A 21,747-nucleotide genomic window follows, 5' to 3' on the forward strand; every position below is an offset into this window, starting at 1 on the left:
GGTGTCACCACGGTGCCAGTGTGGAGCCATGTGGAGTCATGGGTCACAGGCAAAAGGTCCCCATGGTTCTGGGATCATGTTCCAAATACCTCCAGCATGGTGTGCCCAGTATTACCAGCCAAAGGCCTTCGTAGGTCTGGCATACAGTGTCCATGTTGGGTCCCACACAGCTGGGACAGTGTCCCCTGTGGCCCCAGCATCTCCAGCCTGGTCTCTCCTTGACCCCAGCACAGTGTCCTCAGCACCCCCAGAACTAATTCCTTGGGTTTTAAGTTTTTCTGTTCTGTGTTGGTGTGCAGCTTTAGTTTGTTGTTGGTTTTTTTTTATTATTTTTTTAATTAAGTATTTTTTATATTAAGTATTCCTAGGATCTTTTCACGGTAGTGGAGACAAAACAATCCTGTTATAGCTGGAGACTCAAGGACAATCTCTTCAAACTTCAGGCCCAAAGCACACGCATTGTGAAAAGAGGAGGGTGGGCAAGCAACCAAGGAGGATGAAACTTCATAATTTGAAGCTATTAACTAGATAGTTAACTCCTATATACAAAAGGACTAAAACTTATAAAAGTGTGAGATCTCATGACCAAGCCCTCCTTTGCTTCCATCTTGGAGCCGTCCAGACAGAGCCACGACTGTGGCTCATGTATTGCTAGGGTGTGGCCTTTGAAGGCACTTCAATAAAAATCCACTTTATTCCTCTTAACTCTGTCTAGCCTCTGCTCCAGCTCCTTAGAACATCAGCACCATGCCACCAACATCTCCAGTCCTGTGTCCCCAGTACTGTGTCCTTGTAGCTGCACACAGAGATTCCACACTGGTCCCCAGTGTCCCCATTGGGGGGTCTCAGGAGCTTCCGAAGCACCCCAAAACACAGAGCCGCTGCCCCCGCAGAGTGAGGGACTCCTCAGGTGTGAGCTGGAGGCTCGATGTGAGTTGGGGTTGCCAGTGTGAGTTGGAGGGCTCGGTGTGAGCTGGGGGTGTCAGTGTGAGTTGGGGGGCTCGGTGCCAGTTGGGGGGGGCTCGGTATGAATTTGGGGTCGCGGCCCCTTTAAGGCGGCGAGCACTCTCCGTCCTCGCACGCGGCGGCTGCGCCGCCTCCTCATTGGCCGGCCGAGCGCGTGCTGTGACTCAGAGCCTCCCCCTGCTGGTTTGTGCGTCCGCTCCTGAAAGTAGCTCCGGCGCCCCGCCCTTGCCGAGCGGGCTCCGGCCCCGGCAGGGCGGCCGGCGGAGGGATATGAGGGGGGCGGTGCTTCGACCAGCCGGGATTACTTTGACGGAGCGTGTGGGGGCGGCGCTCAGAGCGGCGGCGGCGCTCAGAGTGAAAGGACGTGGTAGCGGCGTGACTCAACGGCGGTAGGTAACGGCGCCCTGAGGGGCTGCGAGCGGTGGGGCCGGTCGCGCCGGTACCGCCGTTATGCCCATATTTCCGCCGCCGGGAGAAGGTCCCACCGGGCGGCGGTTGAGGGGAGGGGGCGCGCGCCCTACGGGACGGTTGAAGAGGGGGCGCGCGGGGGGCTCGCGGCGCCTAGCACGTGGCTGCCGGCACCCCCGGCCCCGCGTCCCCATCTCTGCCTCCTCGAGCATCCCCCCGAGATCTCGTACCGGGAAACGCCCTTTCCGAGCATCCCCCCGTGACCCGGCACTGGGGAGCGCCCGCTCCGAGCATCCCTTCCTATCCCGCGCCGGGGACCGCCCGCTCCAAGCATCTCCCCACGGCCCACACCGGGAAACGGCCGCTCCGCGCACGGGGAGGGCGGCGGCGGGGGTCCGGTCTGGGGTGCGAGGGCTCGGGTGAATGAAGCGGGGCACGCAGGAGCGGGGAGCCCCGCGTGGGCCCGGCGGCCGTGCCGTTAAACGGATCGCAGGGCGCCGCTGCGGCTGCCGCCCGGGCCGGGCAGTGCGGGAGGAGCTGCTGCGAGGCTGAGTCAGAGGCAGACGGAGTGAGGCGCTGGGCCGCCTCCCCCCCCCGTGCCCGCACTCACGTAAGAGCCGGCAGTTCCCCAAAGGGCATCAGCTTAAATCAGCGCCCGGCTCACTGCACCCACCACTGATGCTGCAGCCTCTTCCCGGCCCCCCCGAGAAGAGAAGGCCCCTTCTGAATTTATCTTCTCCCGTAATTGTGCCGGCTTAAACACATCCAATTGATTTAGATAGTTTTCTTGAACTGTGAAAACCTTTCAAACGTGTTTAAACCCCCTTTGCAGAGCTACCAAGGCATGAATAGCGCTTTTGTCGGCGGACAATGGCAACCTCCCGACTGTCTCCTCAGACTACTAAAAGTAGACGGCAATCTCTGAAAACGTGCTTTTGTTCTGACAAGGCAGTTCGGTATCAGAGAGGCCCAGGTTAACAAAAAAAAAAAAAAAAAAAATCAGTGTTTTGTGAAGGTTTTTGTCACGTTAAACTGTTAAATTTCCTGCTGCTCATCGTGACTTGCCTTGGCTCAAAGGTGCAATGACAAATTTTTGGTTACTCAGACACGTCCAGGAACTTGTGCAATTCGAAGTGCTTAATTAAAAAACCAAAACAAACAAAAAAAAAACAACCAAAAAACCAACTAAAGAGTGTAATTTTATGCCTGCTTATGGAGCAGAATTCTGGCCAATACAAGGCGTTCGATGGGTTAATGGTCTGTACTGGTGCCAGCAGGTTTCCAGCCCATCACCGGATTAAGCAGAAGGTTTTTGTGCTAGGCAGGAAGCGCTGCTGTGAGCCACGTGCTTGAACCGGGGACTTCTGCCTGTGAAACCCTTCTGAGAAACTTCACTTGCACTAGATAAAGAGCTTGGAGAGTCTGTAGCAGCCTGCGGTGTTTTTGGTTTTTTTGTTTTGTTTTGTTTTTTTTTTTTTTTTTTTGTTTTTTTTAAATTACGTACTGTTTTATATATCTAAAGCTGTTATTAAAACCTTTATTTATTTATTGCTGTTAGCCGTAGTGATCCACCGCCGGCCTTAATTCCCTTTCCACCCAACAAGTTGATAATTTAATTTAAAGGGAATAAGAGGTTTCCCAGGCTGGCTGGAGCACGTGCTCTGTCCTTTATCTCCCTCCTGGCCGTTGTTCTCCCGGGGGAAGATGGAGCCGCAGCGGGTGGTGATGGATGGCACGTAGGGAATGGGGCTGCAGTACCAGGGCGCTGCCACGTGCAGCGATCTCCATCCTGGAATGGGGATGCAGTGCAGTCAGTGGTCTACATTTCTGCCTAGTTCAATGTGAAAAGAAAAAAGAAAAAAAGCTTTATTTTAACCTGTGAAGCAGGTTTTTAAAGCTTGCCTGAAGGCAGCCAGGTGCTTTTTGCCAAGCTGAAGGGCTCCTTGTCCTCTGCAAGGTTAAGCCTGTAGGTGTGTCCTACAAATACCCTCGAGATCAGATAAGTCTTTCTCGTCACCAAACATCCGATGCTTGCCACCTCCTCTTATTTTTTTTAGTTAAGCTTTCCAGGGAGGGCAGCTCAGCAGAGGCTCAGCTGAGCCAGCAGCACACGGGGAAGGTGCCAGACCCAGCCTGATCTTCCTGTTCCCCTTAGCCAAAAAGCTGGAAAGACATCTCCGTTGTGGGTCTCTCCTCCCGTGGATCTACGGCTCAATGCTGGGGAGAGCATCGGCCAGCCAGGAGCAGGTGGTGGCTCCTGGGTTCCATCCAGGCTTGCAGAAAAGGGGTGGAATTTTGGGGTGGCCATTTTGTCCTTACGTAACGGCGAGACACCACCTCCAGCACCAGCTGCCTGGCAGGAATGTGCTGTCCTCCCTCCCTGGGAGAGGGGATGCCAGGCCAGGGTAAAAACCTGCTGCTCTGCAGAGCTGCATTTCTCTGTTGTTGAGTGCCTTCAGCTTCTGGAATGAGCAAAGCTGATGTTTTTCTAGGCGTCTTTGGGAATCTGAAGGCCTGCCTGGTTTCATAACCCTGCCCTGAGCACTAACTCAAACCATTTCTGCCTCTGGGCAGGGTCACTGGGCATGAGCAGCCTTGTTCTGCAGCATCCGTGAGGTTGTGTAAGTGAGGCTGACTAGTAAATCCCGAATCATCGCCCCCTGGGAGCCTCCTGGCTGGAGCTCCTGCAGGCAGTGACACAGCTCTGGCTGTGGCCTGGGGACAGCCCCTGCTGCAGTTTCCACTTCCCTTTGTCGCCAGTAACAGCAAAGACTTGGCCCTGGGTGGGGATTGCCTGGGCGGGGATTGCTGCTCCCTCTCCTTTCTCCATCCCCAAGGGGCATATCCGGAGATACCGTGATTTCAGGCTTTCTCTCATCTGACCCGTGGGATGGGCTGGGCTGGCTGGAATTACTCACCTGGCTACAGTAAAAACCAGTCCCAACCTCAGATGGCTCAGTCTGGAATATTCTGGAGCTGTGGAGATACCAGAGATCACTGGGACACCCTGCCTGAAGCATGGGCAGGCCAAGTAATAAATTTGGGGATTTAATCGTTACTCCTTGAGGAATGAATTCAGGTTTATTCAGTGCTGGAAACATTCAGGCATTGTAGGGTATTGCTCACCCCCTCTTCCTCAATCTGCCCAGACTGAGTGCTCCGTGTTTTCTGGTGTCCTTAAAGTCCTTGCTCCTCTGTTAGATGTTAAAAAAAGCGGAGTAGTGGGAAATGCCAGACATTCCTGTTATAAATATGAGACTGGTCATTCCAGTAAAACTCAGTTGATGCTTTGTAAATGCACGGTGGTGGAAGGCAGGAGGGAGTATTGAAAAGACTCTTGGTGGTCGTGGGCATGGTGCTGTGGACAGATGGGTGTTTGGGATATTTTCTGGCTCCTGCGTCTCTGCTCTCGCCCCTGGACAAGGTCACTCTGTCTGCGGTTAATTTTTCTGAGCCCTCTGAACCTGCTGGAAAATCATGTGAAGGGGATACTGGCTGGGAAGTGAACTTTTCCTTTCTCTTTATAAAGACTTCAAGGGTGTTAAAATTATATTTGCAAATGACATGAGTGGGTGGGGGATTTCCATGAGGCAGGGAGCATTCACTTGACTATTTTTTATAAACTTCCAAATTGTGCTCTGGCTGCAGTTTCCGTGTTGGGATCCCTTGTTCAGTATTCCTCTTGTTCCTAGAAGCTGTGCAAACCCGATTGCCTGTGCCTGGAGGTGATTTCCCAGCAAAAGCTTGTTTTTTTTGGCATCTAAGGAACCTGACACTGCTCTGCAGGTGTCGAGGGTGAAACAGCAAGTGTTAGAGGGCTGAAACACAATGTTTTAGAACTGACCAGAGGGTTTTCCTATAATAATGAGACTTCGTTGGGCTTTTTATGTGGGCAGACCTTCTTGTAGTGACTCCAGTGAATCAGCAGCTTTTGGCAGGGCTGAGGGAAAAAAAGCTTTGCCAGGTCAAATTATGGTTTTTGCTGGCCTGGATGCTGTGTGGCGCATGGCAGCGCGGCGAGGGTGAGTCAGGGCTGCCTGCGAGAGGATCTGCACGTACGTGAGGAAGGGCTGCGGAGCAGGGGAGGAGCATCAGGAGCAGGCTGGCAGGGCTCGCTCTGCCCTTCACTGTGCTCAGTGCTCCCAGCTCTGCCAGGGGTTTTGGGGTTATTGGTGCCTCTGTGTCCAAGCTGGATATGCTGAGCTGGCTGGTGTGTGCCCCTCACACCATTCTGTGGTTGATTGGTGGCCTTTGTCTGCCTGGGGCAGGCAGAACAAAAGCCCAGCTCTATTCCTGCTCTGTCCCAGCTTTTAGCTGGGCCCCAGCCCGTGTTTCTGTAAGCACATCTTGGACATGAAGGCTGCTCATGCCTGCTCTGAGTCTCACCTGCGTGCTCAGGACACAATGTTTGAAGCTAAACCAATCTTTAAAGACAAAATGAGTGATCTGCCCATGCCAGTAGCCACCACCTTGCATCACTCTTTTACCAGAGGCTTTTGTAGTGCTGAGATTTTAGCCTGGGCAGGTCCAAGAGACAAAGCTTTGAGCTGCCACGACTACTTGAGAACAAAATTATTGCAATTAGAAATGCCTGGGGCATCAGCACTGCTGTGAAGTGAATGTTCTCCCATCCCAGTGGACTGTTCAGCTTCAGCTCAGCTTCCTCTTCCAAGGATAGGTCGGTTCCCAAAGAATAGGCTGGTCCTGCTGTTGTGGAAACTCTCTAGTCCAGAGGGGGCAAACAGCCTGAGTTCAGAGAGCTTTTTTAATCCATACATTGAAAAATATGAGCAGTTTTAAACCTCATGATAAATTTTGGTGCTGTAGGTGAAGGGGAGTGCAGGACATGGGGGAGACCTGCAGCATCTTCAGTCAAAGAGGGACTTGGAGTGTCTTAAATCTTCAGTCTTTTATGTGTTCTCTGCCAAAGTGTTGTGTTCAATCAACTCAAGTCTGCTTGCTTGTCCAGGCTTAGAGGATGGGGTTTAGGCTTATGTGGACTTTGCTGTGATTAGGTGCTCCTGGGCAGAAGGTTGCCCATGTCTGGGCGTGCTGCAGTCACGCCAGTGCCGAGCTGCCCCGGTCCCGTGTGGGATGGGATGTGCAGTTGAGGCCTGTTGGAGAAATGAGTGGAGAGCTGGGAGGGAGGAGGCAGAACCTCTGCCTGTCTGTGCACTCAAGTGCTTGAATTTTGTTGCGTTGTGTAGCTCCAAGGGAAGACTGGCAATGAAGAGAAGCTATGAAGGGAACATCTGCATAGAAGGCAGGTGAGCTTTGGGCGGTCCATGTGGGGGATGACATGGAAATAGAAATGTGCCTTGCCTGTTAGGATTCTCAAATAGGAATATAAAGATAGTTTGACCCAGTAGCAGCTTTCTTGTTACCTCCATATCCATCACATTGTTGTCTTGGTGTCTCTGCTTGATGGGCAGTTTGGGGTGGGTAATTCCCAAACCTGGCACCTCTTTCTTCCCTTCCAGACACAGGAATCTAGCAACCATGTCGAAGCACCATGATGCAGGGGCCATCCAGACCCAGCAGCTGCATGCTGCCATGGCAGACACCTTCCTGGAGCACATGTGCCGCCTGGACATCGACTCGGAGCCAACCATCGCCAGGAACACCGGCATCATCTGCACCATTGGTAGGCTATTCCTAGACAGGAGAGAATTGCAGCTAGGAGCCCACACCTTGGTGAAACTTAGGAGGGAAATTGTGAGAAGGATCTGACTTTCATCCCTTGCCAGGGCTGATCTTGTGTGGTGAAGGAACATGACTTTCCCATGTTTGCCTAACCTGTGTTACTGCTGGGAGTGAATCCAGTATCCAGGGAAATGGGAATCGCTTGGGTTCTGCTGCACTCCGTGGGCAAGTTAAAACAATATTTGCTGCTGCAGTGCTGAGCAATGCTGTATCCATTTACCTTTTCTCTTCCACATGAAACAGCCTGGTCTGTGTGGGTTACCTCATTATTTTTCTAAAGTTAATGTTCAAACTGTTTCTTCCTCCTAGGCCCGGCCTCCCGCTCTGTGGACAAGCTGAAGGAAATGATTAAAGCTGGAATGAACGTTGCCCGCCTCAACTTCTCTCACGGCACCCATGAGGTAAGGGTGTGGTCTGAGCTGCTACAGCCCTGAGTGTCTGCTGAGCCTGTCCTTAGGGAGGAGGGAAATCCAGCTTCATCCAGACCATCCCTGCTGTGGCAAGGTCCAATAGCTGCTTTTGGGGAAGGCATGCTGGTTGTACACACTGAGCCTGCGTCACTGTTGATAACATTGAAGTGGATTTTGTGAGCCATTTTGAAAGCAATTCAATTCCACGCCCTGCCCTGTTGCGGGGTGCCAGGTAACTGATACTTGACACTGTGTGCCAAGGGCTTGCCATGAAATCCTTCAGTTCTTCCTCATATCCTGCTGTTCCCAAAGCTGCTGCTTCCCAGTGAGCAGCAGAAGCTGAGAAGACCTCTCCCTGTTTTCACCTCTGCAGGAGGTCACACTATCAGTTAATCTCACTTTTTGTTGCATTGCTGGGGATTTTGCAAGCAGGTGATCCGTGAATAACCCTGATCAAAAGGCATCTGTTATTGGTGATTTTGATGTAATTACTGTGCTCAGTGGGAAGAATGGGCCCCTGGGTTTTCTGGCTCACCAGCTGCTCCAGATGCATTCCTGGTGCTCTGGAAGGTCCCACCGTGGAGCTTGGGACATGGTGTGTGGTGAGCTCAAAAAAATAAGGTCAGAAGAAATCAACACTCCTTGACAGTCAAGCCCTTATTGCTATAAATAGCTGACACCCTCAGTGATACTGGAGGAGCTGAGGATCCCATTCTGCTGAGGTTTTTTGGGGTTTTTTTTGACCCTGGCTGCTTTCCAACTTTCAAAATGTCACCCAGTAGCAGCTGTAGGTGGCTTTACTTAGTGACCCATGAGCCTTGTGGTATGCAACAGCTTGGCCTCTCACCCGGGTAGCCTTTAATGAGCACAGGGCAGTGTCAGGATCAAAAGGGCTGATACTTAACTGTGGGCAACCATCAGACCTTGACTAACCACACTGGGATAGTGTCAGTGCATGTCTTGCAGTTGGGAAATCAGCCTGGAGAAAGAATAATGTGGAGTAACTGCATCCTAGGAGGCAAATCCTTGCACCTGGGTGGCTCTTGGGCTAGGTGACAGATCAGGGACTTGGTGGCCAGGCTGAAACTGGGAATTCTGACCCCGTTATTGCCCAGTTGCTGCAGTCTGTAAACTTGGCTGAGGTTTTCCTGCTTTGTGTGAGGTCTAATCACACATTTCACTCCAGCAAAGCTGACTGCAGGCTCTGAGGTGGCTGTCACCTGCAGAGTGTGACCATCAGGCATAGCCAGTCCTGAGCCTGTGTCCCCTCCTGGCTCCTCCAAAATGCCCTCATTTCCAGTGAAGGCCCAAAGAGCTTCCATCTGTCACAGGTACTTCAGTTTTTGTGTCCACCCCAAAGAATTTACCAGGGCTTGAGCTTTACAAGAGGTGCTTTGGCACCCACTTGGCTCCCCTTTACATAGACTAAAAATGGCTTTTACCTCCAGTTCTGCCTGCATTCCCGTTCTGCGTGTGTAACTCTTCAGAAAGGCAGACTCCTAGGAGCCAGTTAGTCCTTGGTATCACACTAAAATGGAAATATCAGATGATTAGGTTCAGATAAGTGTTGTGGCACTGTCAGGGCATGCTTTTTGTGCTGCATCCACCCCAGCTGCTGTCCCTGGAAGGGTCAAGGCCGACTCAATCCCAGATTGCACACTGTCAATAAACTGACTCATTTTCCTGCTATAAAGAGTTATCAGCTGTTAGGTATTTCTGGCTAAGGGCACATATGTGAACTTCAGCATGGCTTTTTCCAGTCCAACCTTCCTGGTGCTGGCTTATCATCCCTGAGATATTGAAGTCAGTGTGGAGGGCTCGTGTTGGGGTGAGTGAGTGACACGAGGGAACCGGGTGTTCGGGGTGACTCAGGTCAACCTCCATCAGTTCATGTGCCACAGAGAGGAAAGGGTATGTGTTATCTGCTAGACTCTGTCAAGTGTTACACAACTCTTACTAGTTGTAAGTAGTTGAGGTTATCTCTTAATGTTATTTAAACAAGGAAAGTAAATTGATCTCTTGGCCATCTGTACCACATTTGAGGGAGCTGGCATGGGTTTTGTCACAAAACTATCTAAAAACTGGCAGCATTTAGGAAAATGCTCTCCCAAACAAGGTTTGGAAGCCAGGTGTGTGGTGCTGGACTATTTAGCTGTCTGTGTTTGCTTTGACTCCGGAAATAAACTGTAAATATTTACATGGATAACCTTATTTTAGCAAGTCCTTTATCTGTGGGAATTCAGGCCAAAGAGTGAAAAGCCTGTCCACCTGCAGGACTGATAGTGGGTCAGGCTGGAAGTGTGTGTGGGAGCTAGCAGTGTGGAGAGGCATCTTCCCTTGCTCTGATGGGAGGAGGAGCACAGCCATGTGTGGCACTGTGACATTCTTCTGCCATCAGGTCTCTTTGAATTCACACAGTTATCCAGCTGCTGGTGCTGTGAATGTTCTGCTGTGTTAAATAGGCAGGTGTTCAGGTAAGCTTTTGGAAAAGTTACTCCTAAGGGCCTCTTGGTTGGTGAGCCACCTTTGATTGGCAGATATGTGTCCTCATGAAAAATCACCTCAGCCAGACCTTGGGACTGTCTCCTTGGGTTGTCCTTCTGGAATTAGAGCTGAGGGCACACCAGATAACTTCTAGACTCCTTCATGGCAGGAAGGCTCTTGTATCCTTGCACTATTACAGGAAGCTTTGTCTGGGTTAAATTTTGAAGGTAGAACTGAGACCGGGAGCAGAACAGTCATCTTGGGCAGCCTCTGGGATATACTGGGATCTTTTCTGTAAGCAGCCAAGTAGAACCAGCTTTAACATTTCCATCTTTTTTCTTTTCTTGCCAGTATCATGAGGGCACAATCAAGAACGTGCGAGAAGCCACAGAGAGCTTTGCCTCTGATCCCATCACCTACAGACCTGTGGCCATTGCACTGGACACCAAGGGACCTGAAATCAGAACTGGCCTCATTAAGGGAGTAAGTTGCCTTTTTTTTATCACACTTTTTTCACCACACAGACTCGATACTGTGTTAAACCTGTGGCCATTTCCAAACAAAAAAATACTGTAGGAAATGAGGTAACAAACCACCTCCCAAAAGTTCTGACAGATTGCTGTGGGCTGCGAGGTGGTGGTGTACTGGTTTTTACTGGTTTTGTTGTCACACAGAGTGGCACAGCAGAAGTGGAGCTGAAGAAGGGCGCACAGCTCAAAGTGACCCTGGACGATGCCTTCATGGAGAACTGTGATGAGAACACGCTCTGGGTGGACTACAAGAATCTCATCAAAGTTGTAGAAGTTGGCAGCAAAGTCTATGTGGATGATGGTCTGATTTCTTTGGTGGTTAAAGAGAAAGGTGGGTAACAGCCATTTTAGCTCTGCCTGCTTGTGTGTTCCTCAGGACATACTTGTGGTTTCCCTCCAGTAACTGTTTCATAGATTGCAGCTGTAGAAAGGAGAACATGGTTCTTGATGGTTTAGTGAGACTTCGAGCTAAATTTCTCTATCTCAGGATACACTTTCTTTGGAAAGTGTAGGAACTTTCCAAAATTTAACTTCAGCTGGGTTTCACTGGGCTGGCATCAAAACCCCATCTTCAAAGGGAATGTGTGGTAGGGCCATACCACTATTTGTGATCAGCCAGGCTAATTCATGTTCTTTATGAAAGCTTTAACTAGTTTTACAGCACAGACTCTGGGTTTTGTAGTTAAGAGACAGAACTAGTTTTAACTGGTATGTAGAGGCAAGGTTACTTCCATAATACTCCCTTTATAATGCTGCCTAAACTGCTGTAGCCTCAAGCCTCTCAATCTGTGAGCATGTAGGGAGTGGGAGGCGAGGCTTTGGTGTTGCAGGGCTCTGTGTGCAAAATTGCAGCCTGCGAGCTTTTCTTGGGGGAGGCAATCCCAACCTCCTACAGTGAACAGCTGCTATCTTATCCAGGAACAGCCTAGAAGTTGTTTTACACCAATCTATTGTGTTCCCAAGGATGAACTGCCAGCCTGTGTGGTACAGAAACGCTCTGAAGAGATGGGATGTGCTTTTTATCGCGTGTGCCGCTGTTGACAGCGCAGTTCCCAGGCAGGGAGGTGGTGTGGGAGCTGTTGGTAGCAGGAGCTGTCCTGTAAACACTGACCATGGGATCCTGTGTTTCAGGGAAGGACTATGTCATGACAGAGGTTGAGAACGGTGGCATGCTCGGCAGCAAGAAGGGCGTGAACCTGCCCGGCGCTGCCGTCGACCTGCCCGCCGTCTCTGAAAAGGACATTCAGGACCTAAAATTCGGTGTGGAGCAGAACGTGGATATGGTGTTTGCTTCCTTCATCCGCAAGGCTGCTGATGTCCACGCTGTCAGGAAGGTGCTGGGGGAGAAAGGGAAGAACATCAAGATCATCAGCAAGATCGAGAATCATGAGGGTGTGCGCAGGTGAGCTTTGTGCGGGGGATGCTTTGGGTTTGTCACGCTGAAATAAAGCAACTCACACTCCCTTTTGTAGCTTCAGGCAGCTTTGTGTAGCACTGAATATGTGCTGTGCCTTGCTTCTGGTTTTCTTCCTCCTTCCTTGGCATTGCAAGAACTCAAACAGCCCATGAAAAGCGTGAGTGCTCCTTTCAGAGGAGGACAGACAGATGGGAAGGTGCTTTGCAGAACAAATGGGATAACACAGCTCTTCTCTCACTGTCAGGTTTGATGAGATCATGGAGGCCAGTGATGGCATTATGGTGGCCCGCGGTGACCTGGGAATCGAGATCCCAGCTGAAAAAGTCTTCCTCGCCCAGAAGATGATGATTGGGCGCTGCAACAGGGCTGGCAAACCCATCATCTGTGCCACTCAGGTACTGGAAACACCACCTTTGGCTCCTCACTGCCAGAGTTTACCCAGGAGGGAATGTTGGGGCAGCCATGGGTTGATGGCATTGGTTAAAGAGTGAGATGTAGAGAAGTTTTGCTCATAGCTGAAAAGCTCATATTTTTAGGCATTGCTATGTTTGGGATCTTTTCCCAGTTAGATTGTGGGACCTCTTGCCAAAGGTTATATGCCTCAAAACATCACGTGGTAATGAGCCTTTGGGGCTGACCTTGCAAATTCCTGGGAAGAATGGCACATGCTTTTCCTTGGCATTTTGTGGCAACTCATCCCTGCCTGGCAGGGGTTTTCTGGGGTTCCCAAGTATTTTAGAAAATGTACCCGCACTGCAGCTTCAGAAGGAACTGAGTAAAGGATCCTTCTCCTTTTTCTGGGAGTGAATAGGGATCATTTGCACAGTCCTTGAGCACTGGGAGGACTGGTTTCCTGGCTGTCCTTCCTCTGCACACGGGCTGTGGAAGTGAAGACTTCTTTAGACAGTAAACATTAAAAAAAGGTTCTGGATTTACAGTGGCATGTGCTCCTTTTTCCTGTATTGTTAAAGAAATACAGCTGAAATACAACCTCAGGCAATGTCCTATGGGTGAAGCAAATAGTGTTTAAACAAGTGGTGAGCTCCAGCTGGGGGGAGGCTGAGCACCCAAGGAAGACAGGAGAGCTGGCCAGGACTGGGGTGTGGAAAGGGATTAGGAAGTGCTCACCTCATGGAAAGCTGTCCTGTTTTCCACTCTTTCAAGTGGGGATGCTTAGAAAGCTGGTGGAGTTAACTGTTCTGATTTTACTACCCTGTATGTGTTGTCTAAAGCATTTGAACTCCTGTGTTGGGGGAAGGTGACTTCACTGGTGCAGACCCTGCTCATTATGATTTCTGGATGATATAATCCCCAAATTTCAGAATGTATGACTGGATTTGAGCTTTCCATAAATGCATCTAATGCCACACTGCTCTAGAGAGCTTAGAGTTCCTTGGACCAAGCTTTGTGCTGAGAAGTTGAAGTGGAAGGTTGGAGTGTTTTGTCTGGGATGTTGTGTGGCTTAAATCTGCCTGGAAAAGGAGTAAATGTGGAATGGGTATAAAATAGAACGGATTATTTTCCTTACTGATGGAGAACAAAGCTGGTTTAGGGACCAGACTCTCTTTCTGTTCCATACTTCTGGAGAACTCCTGGATTCCTGAGGCTGCATCCCACTTTGTACCCAAGCCATAAGGAGTACTGAAGTGCAGCCCCTTGCTGTGGCAGTGTGTTGATGCCTGTGGGTTTGTTCTCTCCCAGATGCTGGAGAGCATGATCAAGAAGCCTCGCCCGACCCGTGCTGAGGGCAGCGACGTGGCCAACGCCGTCCTGGACGGTGCAGACTGCATCATGCTGTCCGGGGAAACAGCCAAGGGAGACTATCCCCTGGAGGCTGTGCGCATGCAGCACGCTGTGAGTACTGCCTGCCCTGCCCTGCCCTGCCCTGCTGGGGACAGGGACACCACCTTGCTCCTGGCCACCTCAGCTGGCCACTCAAAAGCTGAAATGGCTGCCTAAAATTGCTATTTTTTGTCTTGAACTCTGCTGTGGGTGATTTTTTTTTTTTTTTGAACAAACGTGGTTCTGAGGGCTCGGAATCTCACTTTGTGTGCTCCAAACTTGCCAAGCAGAGCTGAGAGCTGCTCTGTAGTGCTGAGATATAAAACTTTAAATTTCTTTTTGCCTTTACCTCAATAGAAATTTCATCCAATGTCCTATTGCAGTGGCATATTAAATGCCTTAAACTTCTGCAGGGTCAAGGAGCTGCTTTAAGCAGTTTATCTATAGATAATAAAAGGTTTTGGCTGAGTCCTGCATGGGAGGGGGTGGGGAGGCTCCTGAGGGTGATTTACAGCACTGTTGCATTCAGCACCTGCTGTGTGCTGGGGGTTGGGGGGTTTGTTGCATGAGTACTGACAGCACCATATCTTTACATGCCTGAACTGCCAGAAACCTCTGCTCTGCTTCAAGTTCGTGTTTCAGCTGATAAAAGCCTCATGTCAAGTACCTGTGGGCATTGCTGCTCCCCAGTTACCAGTGCTGTGAATCACAACACAATGTGAATCACATCACAAGTTCTAACTCTCACCAGTTTTATTTGTAATTCAGCTTCTATAGGTTATTCAACTCAGCCAGTGTTGGTTTGCAGTGTGTTACCTAAACATCTTTTACCTCAGTATGGAGTGGTGTTTTTCTGCATGAGGCAAATGCAAAATACAGCTTACAATCAGTGGGCAGTGGTGCTCCTTTACAGGCCAAATGCTAACTAACTTCACTAACCAATACTAGTGCACCTTAAAGCTTCTCCCTCCTTTTCCAACCCCTAAATCACAAGGATCAACTGCCTACCGAGACTTGGGAACTTGCTGCAGCAAACCTTACACCTGGGTTTCCATCCTGGCATTAATTCTTTGGTCTGGGCAGGCTGTATTGTACCTGTAGCCTGATTTGAGGGTCTGTTGCATGTGCTTCCCTCTTCCTACAGACCTGGGCATGGTGTTCATTCCACCAGGGCTCCTGGAGAAGCACTGAAGGCTTTAACACTGTGCAGAAATTGAAATACAGATTGACTAAGTGTGAGATGTTCAGGCAGCAAGGTCCCAACTCCCAACTCAATAGTGAAGATCTTTCCTCTGAGCTAATTCAGTTCTTGTTAGTCAAGCCCAGCAACAATGTCCTGAGTAACCATGGTCTGGGGATCTGCAGCATGGCTGGAGCAGGTGGATGTTACCATCTGAAGTGGGCAGTAGCAAACTTCCAAATACTGGGCAGGCTGATTGCTGTAGGTGGGAGTGGGCATGCTTCCCATTCCACTCCAGGATCCACAGTTCAAAGCCCAGCCTAGCCATGCTATGCTGCCTGATGGGACCAAGGTTTAAACAGCCTCTCCATTTTCCCTTCTCCCACCTCCCTGGTATCTCCATCTGTGCACCAACTGGAAACCCTCTATAGCTATTCCTGTCTGAGCAGATCCAGCTGTGGGGTGAAGTTAGGGGTTGCTGTGCCCCTCTGCAGCTGCTGTCAAAGCAGACACCTGTATTCCCACGTTCCATTACACATGGGGAGTGCAGACTTCCCTCTAAAATCAGATCTGCTCTCTGTGTTACATGGACCTGCTGCATTTGTGCAGGAGCTGAAAATAAACTGCCAGGCTTCCAGCTCCTGCATTTGGAGTAAGTGTTGTGATGCAAATACTCCCCTTTTATCTAAATCCAGCAGTAACAATATGCTTTAGGACAAGTTGGCACTGGCCTGCTTTTCCGGCCTGCTGCCTGTGTCCTGTTATTTTTAGACCTAAGATACTTAACTACTTTGGCTTAAACTGATAACTGTGGAAGGGATGATTCCCAGCATCACATAAAATAATTCATTAACACTAGAGTAGCAAAATTCTGATTTTTCTAACTCCAAAGCTTTCACTGTGATGGCACATCAGTCTCTAATTCAACACGAACTTGTCATGCTTTGTGTAGCAGCTGTTCACTTTGTGGAGTAACTGGGTGAAGTTGTCCTTGAGAAGATCATGAACCTTTGCATGCTTTTCTAGTCTCTGCAAGCCTTCTTTATCAGGTTGTCAGGCTTTCCAAGATGATTAGACATGATGATTCCCAGGATTCTGGGATGAACAGGTTGCTGAACCTGTTGCCAGTGCTCAGCCAGAACACAAAGCCTTTAGTTGTGCCTCTGTCCCTCTCATCTGTCCATATCTGGCACTGTACAAACACTCCCAACATCTGTGACAGCCCTATAAGGAAGACTTGTTCCTGTTTATTTCCCTGTTACCTAAAGGAAATTGGTATCCCATTTGGATGTGAAGCTTTATTGACTCTCAAGTTTAAATAAATCTTTGTTGGCTCTCAAACTACATCTTTATTTGCTCTCAAGGGAAGCCAAATTTTCATTGACTCTGAAGTTAAACTAAATCTTCATTGACCCTGAAGTTAATCTAAATGTAACAAGACTGAGAGAACAGTCTCCCACCTTCAGGAGTGACATTTAAAATGTGTTACTTGCATGTTGGCTCCATGAAAACTGTTCCAGCAGCACTCTGTGCTGTTGGGAGCCTAGAAAAGGAAGCCAGATATTCCCTTTTACAAAATTGCAAGCAGGACCATGGGCAGGCAGGTAGGTGGCATAAGAGTCTCTCAGGGAAGTCATAAGCAGCCATGACAAAGCACGGTCTGGCTCTGAGCTGGCTTGTTCTGCTCCTTGAAAAGCAATTTACGTTTGCCTGCTCTCCTGGAACTCCCAAATACAACAAGAATACCATGTTTGGAATGCCTGCCCAGTGCCTGGGGCCTGCCAGTCCCATGGTATGGTGAATTTTAGCCTGGTTGCGTTTGGCAAAGTGAAAACCCGAGAGACAAAAAGCTTCACTGCTTCACCTTAATACCTTCTTGCTTGCACTACTATGACAATTAAGCAAGTTAATATGATCTCACGTTCCTGTGGTATATCTTTCCTTCTTTTCTTTCCTCTGTTCTCCTCCTTCCCTCCCACTCGGGCCTGCAGATCGCCCGCGAGGCTGAGGCCGCAATGTTCCATCGCCAGCTGTTTGAAGAAATTTTACGGCTCAATGTTAACAACAGGGACCCTGCCGATGCCATGGCGGTGGGCGCCGTGGAGGCCTCTTTTAAGGGCTTAGCTGCAGCCGTGCTAGTCCTGACTGAGTCCGGCAGGTAGGGCTCAGAGAGGGGGCTTGGGCCAGCCCTTCCTGTGGCTAAACACGCTGCACTCTAACACTGCAGTCTTTGGCCAGCTGCTCACTGCCCATGCCAACCTTGTGTAACCGCTGCCATGTGAGCTGACCCTGTGCCAGGGAGGGATCCCAGCAGGCAGGAGCAGAGCGAGAGTGCCTGGCAGTTGGCATGAGTGTCACATGAGTGTGGGCTTGACAGGGCGAGGTGCCGCCATTGGAAAAACAGCCCTTGGGAATCGAGTGGTTCCTCTGCAGGGACATGCTGTTGGGGTGAGCTTAGCCTGAGCTCGCTGGTTAATGCCAGCACCACAGGCTGGCAGTGCAGATGTGGCACGCTGTGCCGGAGCACCTCGCCCTGCCCCGTGCCCGAGTGCCTGCCGTGAGTGTTGTCTCCGAACGCGTGTTGCTCTTGTAGATTGCCCGGGAGGCCGAAGCCGCCATCTTTCACAGGCAGTTGTTTGAGGAACTGCGTCGTCTGACCCCCCTCAACTGCGACCCCACCGAGGCCGCTGCAGTTGGCGCTGTGGAAGCGTCCTTCAAGTGCTGCAGCGGGGCCATTATTGTCCTCACCAAATCTGGAAGGTAGGAGGGGACAGGTGCCCCCAGGTCGAGCCTGCTGTGTGACAGGGTGGGGGAAGGAGAATCCCATGGCTTTGAGAGACCAGTGGAGTCAGGTTCTGGCAGTGCCTGCGGTGGTGGTTCCTCGGGAGATGGACACACATCCCTACGCTCGGAGTCCTCGGCCTGCCTCTGCCAGCGTGGCACCAGCTCCCAGCCCGGCCTCCCCTCACTGCTGCAAGTGGCAGCGGCGCCAGCTGGAAGAGCCAAGGGAAAATAAGTGTTGCAGCTTCAATTCAAACTTCTTGGCAAGAAATCATCAATGTAACAGTGAGGCAGAAGTTCAGTGGATGCAGAATCTATTTATTTTTTTTTAAATCAAGGCTTCGGCCTTTTCTAGTAGCATCCAAAGTATTGGTCCCTTGCTAGACTTTGCAGTCATCAGCCTCTGCTTGCCTGAGCCTAAGGGCTGAAGAGAGACTGTGCAACCTGTGATTGGTAGGCAGGGAAATGGAGAGAGTTGGAAATGTCATCTTCCAGGATTCCTTGTCCCTGCCTGCAGGTAATCTCTGCACAGACAGGCATTTGGCAAGCACCAGATGAGCTCAGTGGCTGCAGGTGAAGAGTGCTGGAACAATGTAGTTTGGGATTTCTGTCCAGCAACGGTGACAGCTGCCAGAGACTTGTTCTTCCAGTTGTGGAATGGGAGCTGGAGCTTCATGGATCAGCTCTTCATCTAGAGGACCTGGGCTGCCTGCTCCCAAAGCACGTCCGACCATAAGTCTCAGACTGCTTTCTGGAAGGAAATCAGAAGTTCTCACATTGGATTCACACCAAAACAGTAGTGCAGCACACGTACCTGAAGATGCAGACCATCGGTGAAACCTTCACCAAAATGTACAGCTTAAAATTATTTTGAGCAGAAAATTATTTTCTGCAGGGATGAGGAGGGAACTATAAGCACCGAGTTCTGGATGTCCTCATGCTTCTAATGTTTCTTGGTCAAATGTTCCAGCCTTACACTTGACCTTCTTAAAGAGATTTGAACTCTGATATTTGAATATTTTTAGCTGTGGATTAGGTTAACCCTTGTGAGTACCTGAATCTCCCGGAACTCACGGGAGGCGGCTCGGACAGTGTGGGAAGGATTGTCTGAGAGCTGGCACGTGTGGTTGGGTGCTTGGAGCAGTCTGCTGGCCCCTGCTTTAAGCAGCAAACTTTGCATCTGAATGTTGCTGAGCTTGGCTAGACTAAATGATGCCGCAAAAGCAAGTTGAGACACCAGCATGTCTGTTAAAAGATGGAGCTGCAGATGCCATAGCCTTGCAGTTTGAATCCATTTGCAGATTCTCTCCCTCAGCAGTGCTCAGAGAAAGAGAAGCTGTAGTCTAGTCCCTGCCCAGGCTGTGCTGCTGCTCTTTTAAGGCATTTTTTAAAGACTTTGTGCCCAACTTCCCAGTATAAATTTTGGCCTCTGTTGCATTTGCTTCCCATGAGGTGCAGGAGCAGAGCTCTGTGTGGAGGAACTGGCCTGTTTGCTGGCTTCAGTAGGTGGCTGGGGGGCAGATGGCTTCCTCCTTGGCATGCTTTGGGCAGCGCTGCTGGCGCCGGCTCTTTCCACCCTGAAAACCGGGAGCTCCTCAAAACAGGGAACGTTCAGGGACCCCTGTTGAGATGCCAAGGCCTGCTTGCAGAGGCCAGAATAAATGGCACCTCGCCACCCTAACATAGCAACAGAGACAAGTAAAGGCTTGTTCAGGGACCAAAACACCCTGATGGCACTTGCTAAACTTGGAGGTGAGGAGATTGTCACCCCCAGTGGGGACAGCCAGTGGTGGTCTGCCTCGTTGACTAGTCCAACAGAGCATCAAGCTGGTTGGTGAGTGGCTTTTGTGCAGTGTGGTCACATCCCCCCAGAGGTTTTGGGGAGCCCTGGTGGCTGACAGACAGACTTTGGGCTGCTGTGCTCCTGCAGGCCGTTGCCAGGTGTCTCTCCAGAGGCTGTGGTGGCTGTGTGGAGCCCCAATGTGGCTGTTGTCCCTGCAGGTCGGCACACCTGGTGTCGCGGTACCGCCCTCGCGCCCCCATCATCGCCATCACGCGCAATGAGCAGACGGCGCGCCAGGCCCACCTGTACCGCGGCATCTTCCCCGTGCTCTGCAAAGACCCCGCCCTGGACGCCTGGGCCGAGGACGTGGACCTGCGTGTCGCCCTGGGCATGAATGTTGGTGAGTGGCACCCTCCCCCTGCCCTGGGACATGGCTCTGGTGGGATGTGGTGGCCCTGAGCACCTGGGTGGTACTTTAGGGACACTGGTGACGGGGAAGAGAGGAACTGGCTGCCTGTGTGGTAACTGGATCCGGACGGGAAATGGGCGGTGGTTGCATGAGCAGAACCACATCTGGTTGGGAAATGGGGTGGTGGGTTTGGCAAAGCTTCCGTAAAGGAAATTCCTACAGAAGACCAGGTTGGGTTTATGGTGGTGAGTGATAGGCCTGTGACACTCAGCAATCCTGAGGGACAAGGGAAGCCTGGAGTGGGGCTGACTCTGTCCTACACTCCTCCAAATCACGTGCTGTGGAATTTCAAGCTCTGTTGCAGAGAACCCCGTAGCAGAGGTGAAGGCTGTCAGATGGGTGGGCAGCAGGAAGGTGGGGTTTTGATACCCTCCTGAAGCCGCAGCTGCTGTGGCACAGGCAGCCTTAGTGACTCGGGGAGTGGATGATGAACACTTGCCCCGTGGCAAGGAGCCAGGGTGGGACTGGGCTCTGACGCCTCCCTCTTCTCTCCTAGGCAAAGCTCGAGGGTTCTTCAAGAGCGGCGACCTGGTGATCGTGCTGACGGGCTGGCGCCCCGGCTCTGGCTACACCAACACCATGCGTGCGGTGCCCGTACCCTGAGCGCCCACCGGGCCTTCTCCCCCTGCCCCTCCCCTCCCACCACCCCACTGCCCTGTCTCCCCTTGCAGTAGACCAGCCATCGCTTGCGCTGTTGTCCTTGTCCCTAGAGTGGATGTAGGTTGCTAAACACCACCCAGTGCAGCAGCAGCAGGGGCAAGAGACCTTAAATCACTAAAAAAAATATACTTGAAGTGTTTAGTTTTTTAAAAATCTCTCCCTGTAGTTAAAAGTCCTGCCTTGATGTGTGTTGGAGTCAGCGTAGGAGGTTCCTGCGTGCTGTTGGGACTCCTCTTTCCTGGTGACTGTCCTCAGAGTGTGAAATGTCCCTTTCCCTGGCCCTGGTGCAGGGTTTTGGGGAAGGGGAGAGGCGATGTTTAGTTAACGGTTCTGCTGGACCCCCTCCTTGCTCGAGGCAAGCTGCTACTCCCTCCTCCTGTAATGGCTACATGCCTCTCCAGACCCAATCCAAGGCAGATCCAGCCTTTCTGAGCTGGCTGTTTGGGGAATGGGGGCAGGGGAAGGGTGTTGGCTCCATGCACAGAGCGTCCCGTGCTCCCCTTGCAGCGTTGTCTCCTGTGTTAGTCATGTTCCCCCACCACCCCAGAGCCCCCCCCCTCACCCAGCACTCTGATGGGCCCTGGGGTGGAGAGCACAACTGTTCATCAATAAAGAAAAGCTGAAGCACCTGCTGGGCTAAGCTGCTCCTTTGGGGGTTCATGAGGGATCTGCAGGGGTAGTGGGAGATCTGGTGATGAAGGGCTGTAGGACTTGGGGAGGTCTGCGAGGGTGGGGAAGTGCTTAAGGTTCTGGGTGGGGATCTGGTGAAGGAGTCTGCAGGGCTTGGGCTGTCTGGTCTGGGATCTGCAGGCATTAGGAGGGTCTGGTGTGGGCGTTTGCAGGGGCTGGGGGAATCTGCTGCAGTTTGAGGGGGTCCCAGTGGAGGAGTACCTAGGACTGGGGCTGCTTGCAGGGGTGGAGGGGCTCTACAGGCGTTAGGCGTTCAAGGGAGGCAACGACAGGGCTGGAGGCATCTCTTGGGGTGGGGAGTGGCTGAGGGCTCTACCAGCATTTCTGGGGGAAACTGGGAGCTGGGGTTTCCGTGCCTGGGGGAGAGAGCCAGCAGGGGCCCTGGGGCCTGGTTGACATCTACGCCGCTTTCCTCGGGAGCTCAGAGTGGCTCCGGCATGGCCTGAGCCCCGCCCGGGGCGGAGGAAGCCCGGAGCTCGCCCGC

General features: G+C 51.3%; 1 protein-coding gene across 3 annotated transcripts; it reads left to right on the forward strand.

Annotated features, from left to right (window-relative positions):
- Window positions 1–1,196: 1,196 nt before the first annotated feature.
- PKM (pyruvate kinase M1/2) lies at window positions 1,197–21,202 on the forward strand. 3 transcript variants are annotated; one of them, XM_071441947.1, is made up of 12 exons: window positions 1,312–1,355; window positions 6,582–6,641; window positions 6,855–7,018; window positions 7,387–7,478; window positions 10,323–10,454; window positions 10,646–10,832; window positions 11,633–11,903; window positions 12,163–12,313; window positions 13,620–13,772; window positions 17,474–17,640; window positions 19,663–19,844; window positions 20,410–21,202. In XM_071441947.1, the coding sequence occupies exons 2-12, from the start codon at window positions 6,601–6,603 to the stop codon at window positions 20,514–20,516; spliced, it is 1,647 nt and encodes a 548-aa protein (XP_071298048.1). In that variant the 5' UTR covers window positions 1,312–1,355; window positions 6,582–6,600; the 3' UTR covers window positions 20,517–21,202. The 3 variants fall into 3 exon arrangements, with proteins under 3 accessions (XP_071298049.1, XP_071298048.1, XP_071298046.1); XM_071441948.1 differs by lacking the exons at window positions 6,582–6,641; window positions 17,474–17,640 and adding an exon at window positions 16,872–17,038 and having other exon boundaries at window positions 1,197–1,355; XM_071441945.1 differs by lacking the exons at window positions 1,312–1,355; window positions 17,474–17,640 and adding an exon at window positions 16,872–17,038.
- Window positions 21,203–21,747: the final 545 nt, after the last annotated feature.

The sequence above is a fragment of the Agelaius tricolor genome, unplaced genomic scaffold, assembly GCF_023055355.1.
Source record: "Agelaius tricolor isolate 1412-34295 unplaced genomic scaffold, bAgeTri1.0.p SCAF_16, whole genome shotgun sequence".
NCBI lineage: Eukaryota > Metazoa > Chordata > Aves > Passeriformes > Icteridae > Agelaius > Agelaius tricolor.

Excerpts from the sequence above, each read along its gene's own strand:
- PKM (XM_071441948.1), top strand. The coding sequence starts at position 1,237 with ATGAGGGGGGCGGTGCTTCGACCAGCCGGGATTACTTTGACGGAGCGT. Across the intron at positions 1,356-6,854 it reads AGCGGCGTGACTCAACGGCG|ACACAGGAATCTAGCAACCA; the intron begins GTAGGTAACGGC and ends CTTCCCTTCCAG. Across the intron at positions 11,904-12,162 it reads AATCATGAGGGTGTGCGCAG|GTTTGATGAGATCATGGAGG; the intron begins GTGAGCTTTGTG and ends TCTCACTGTCAG.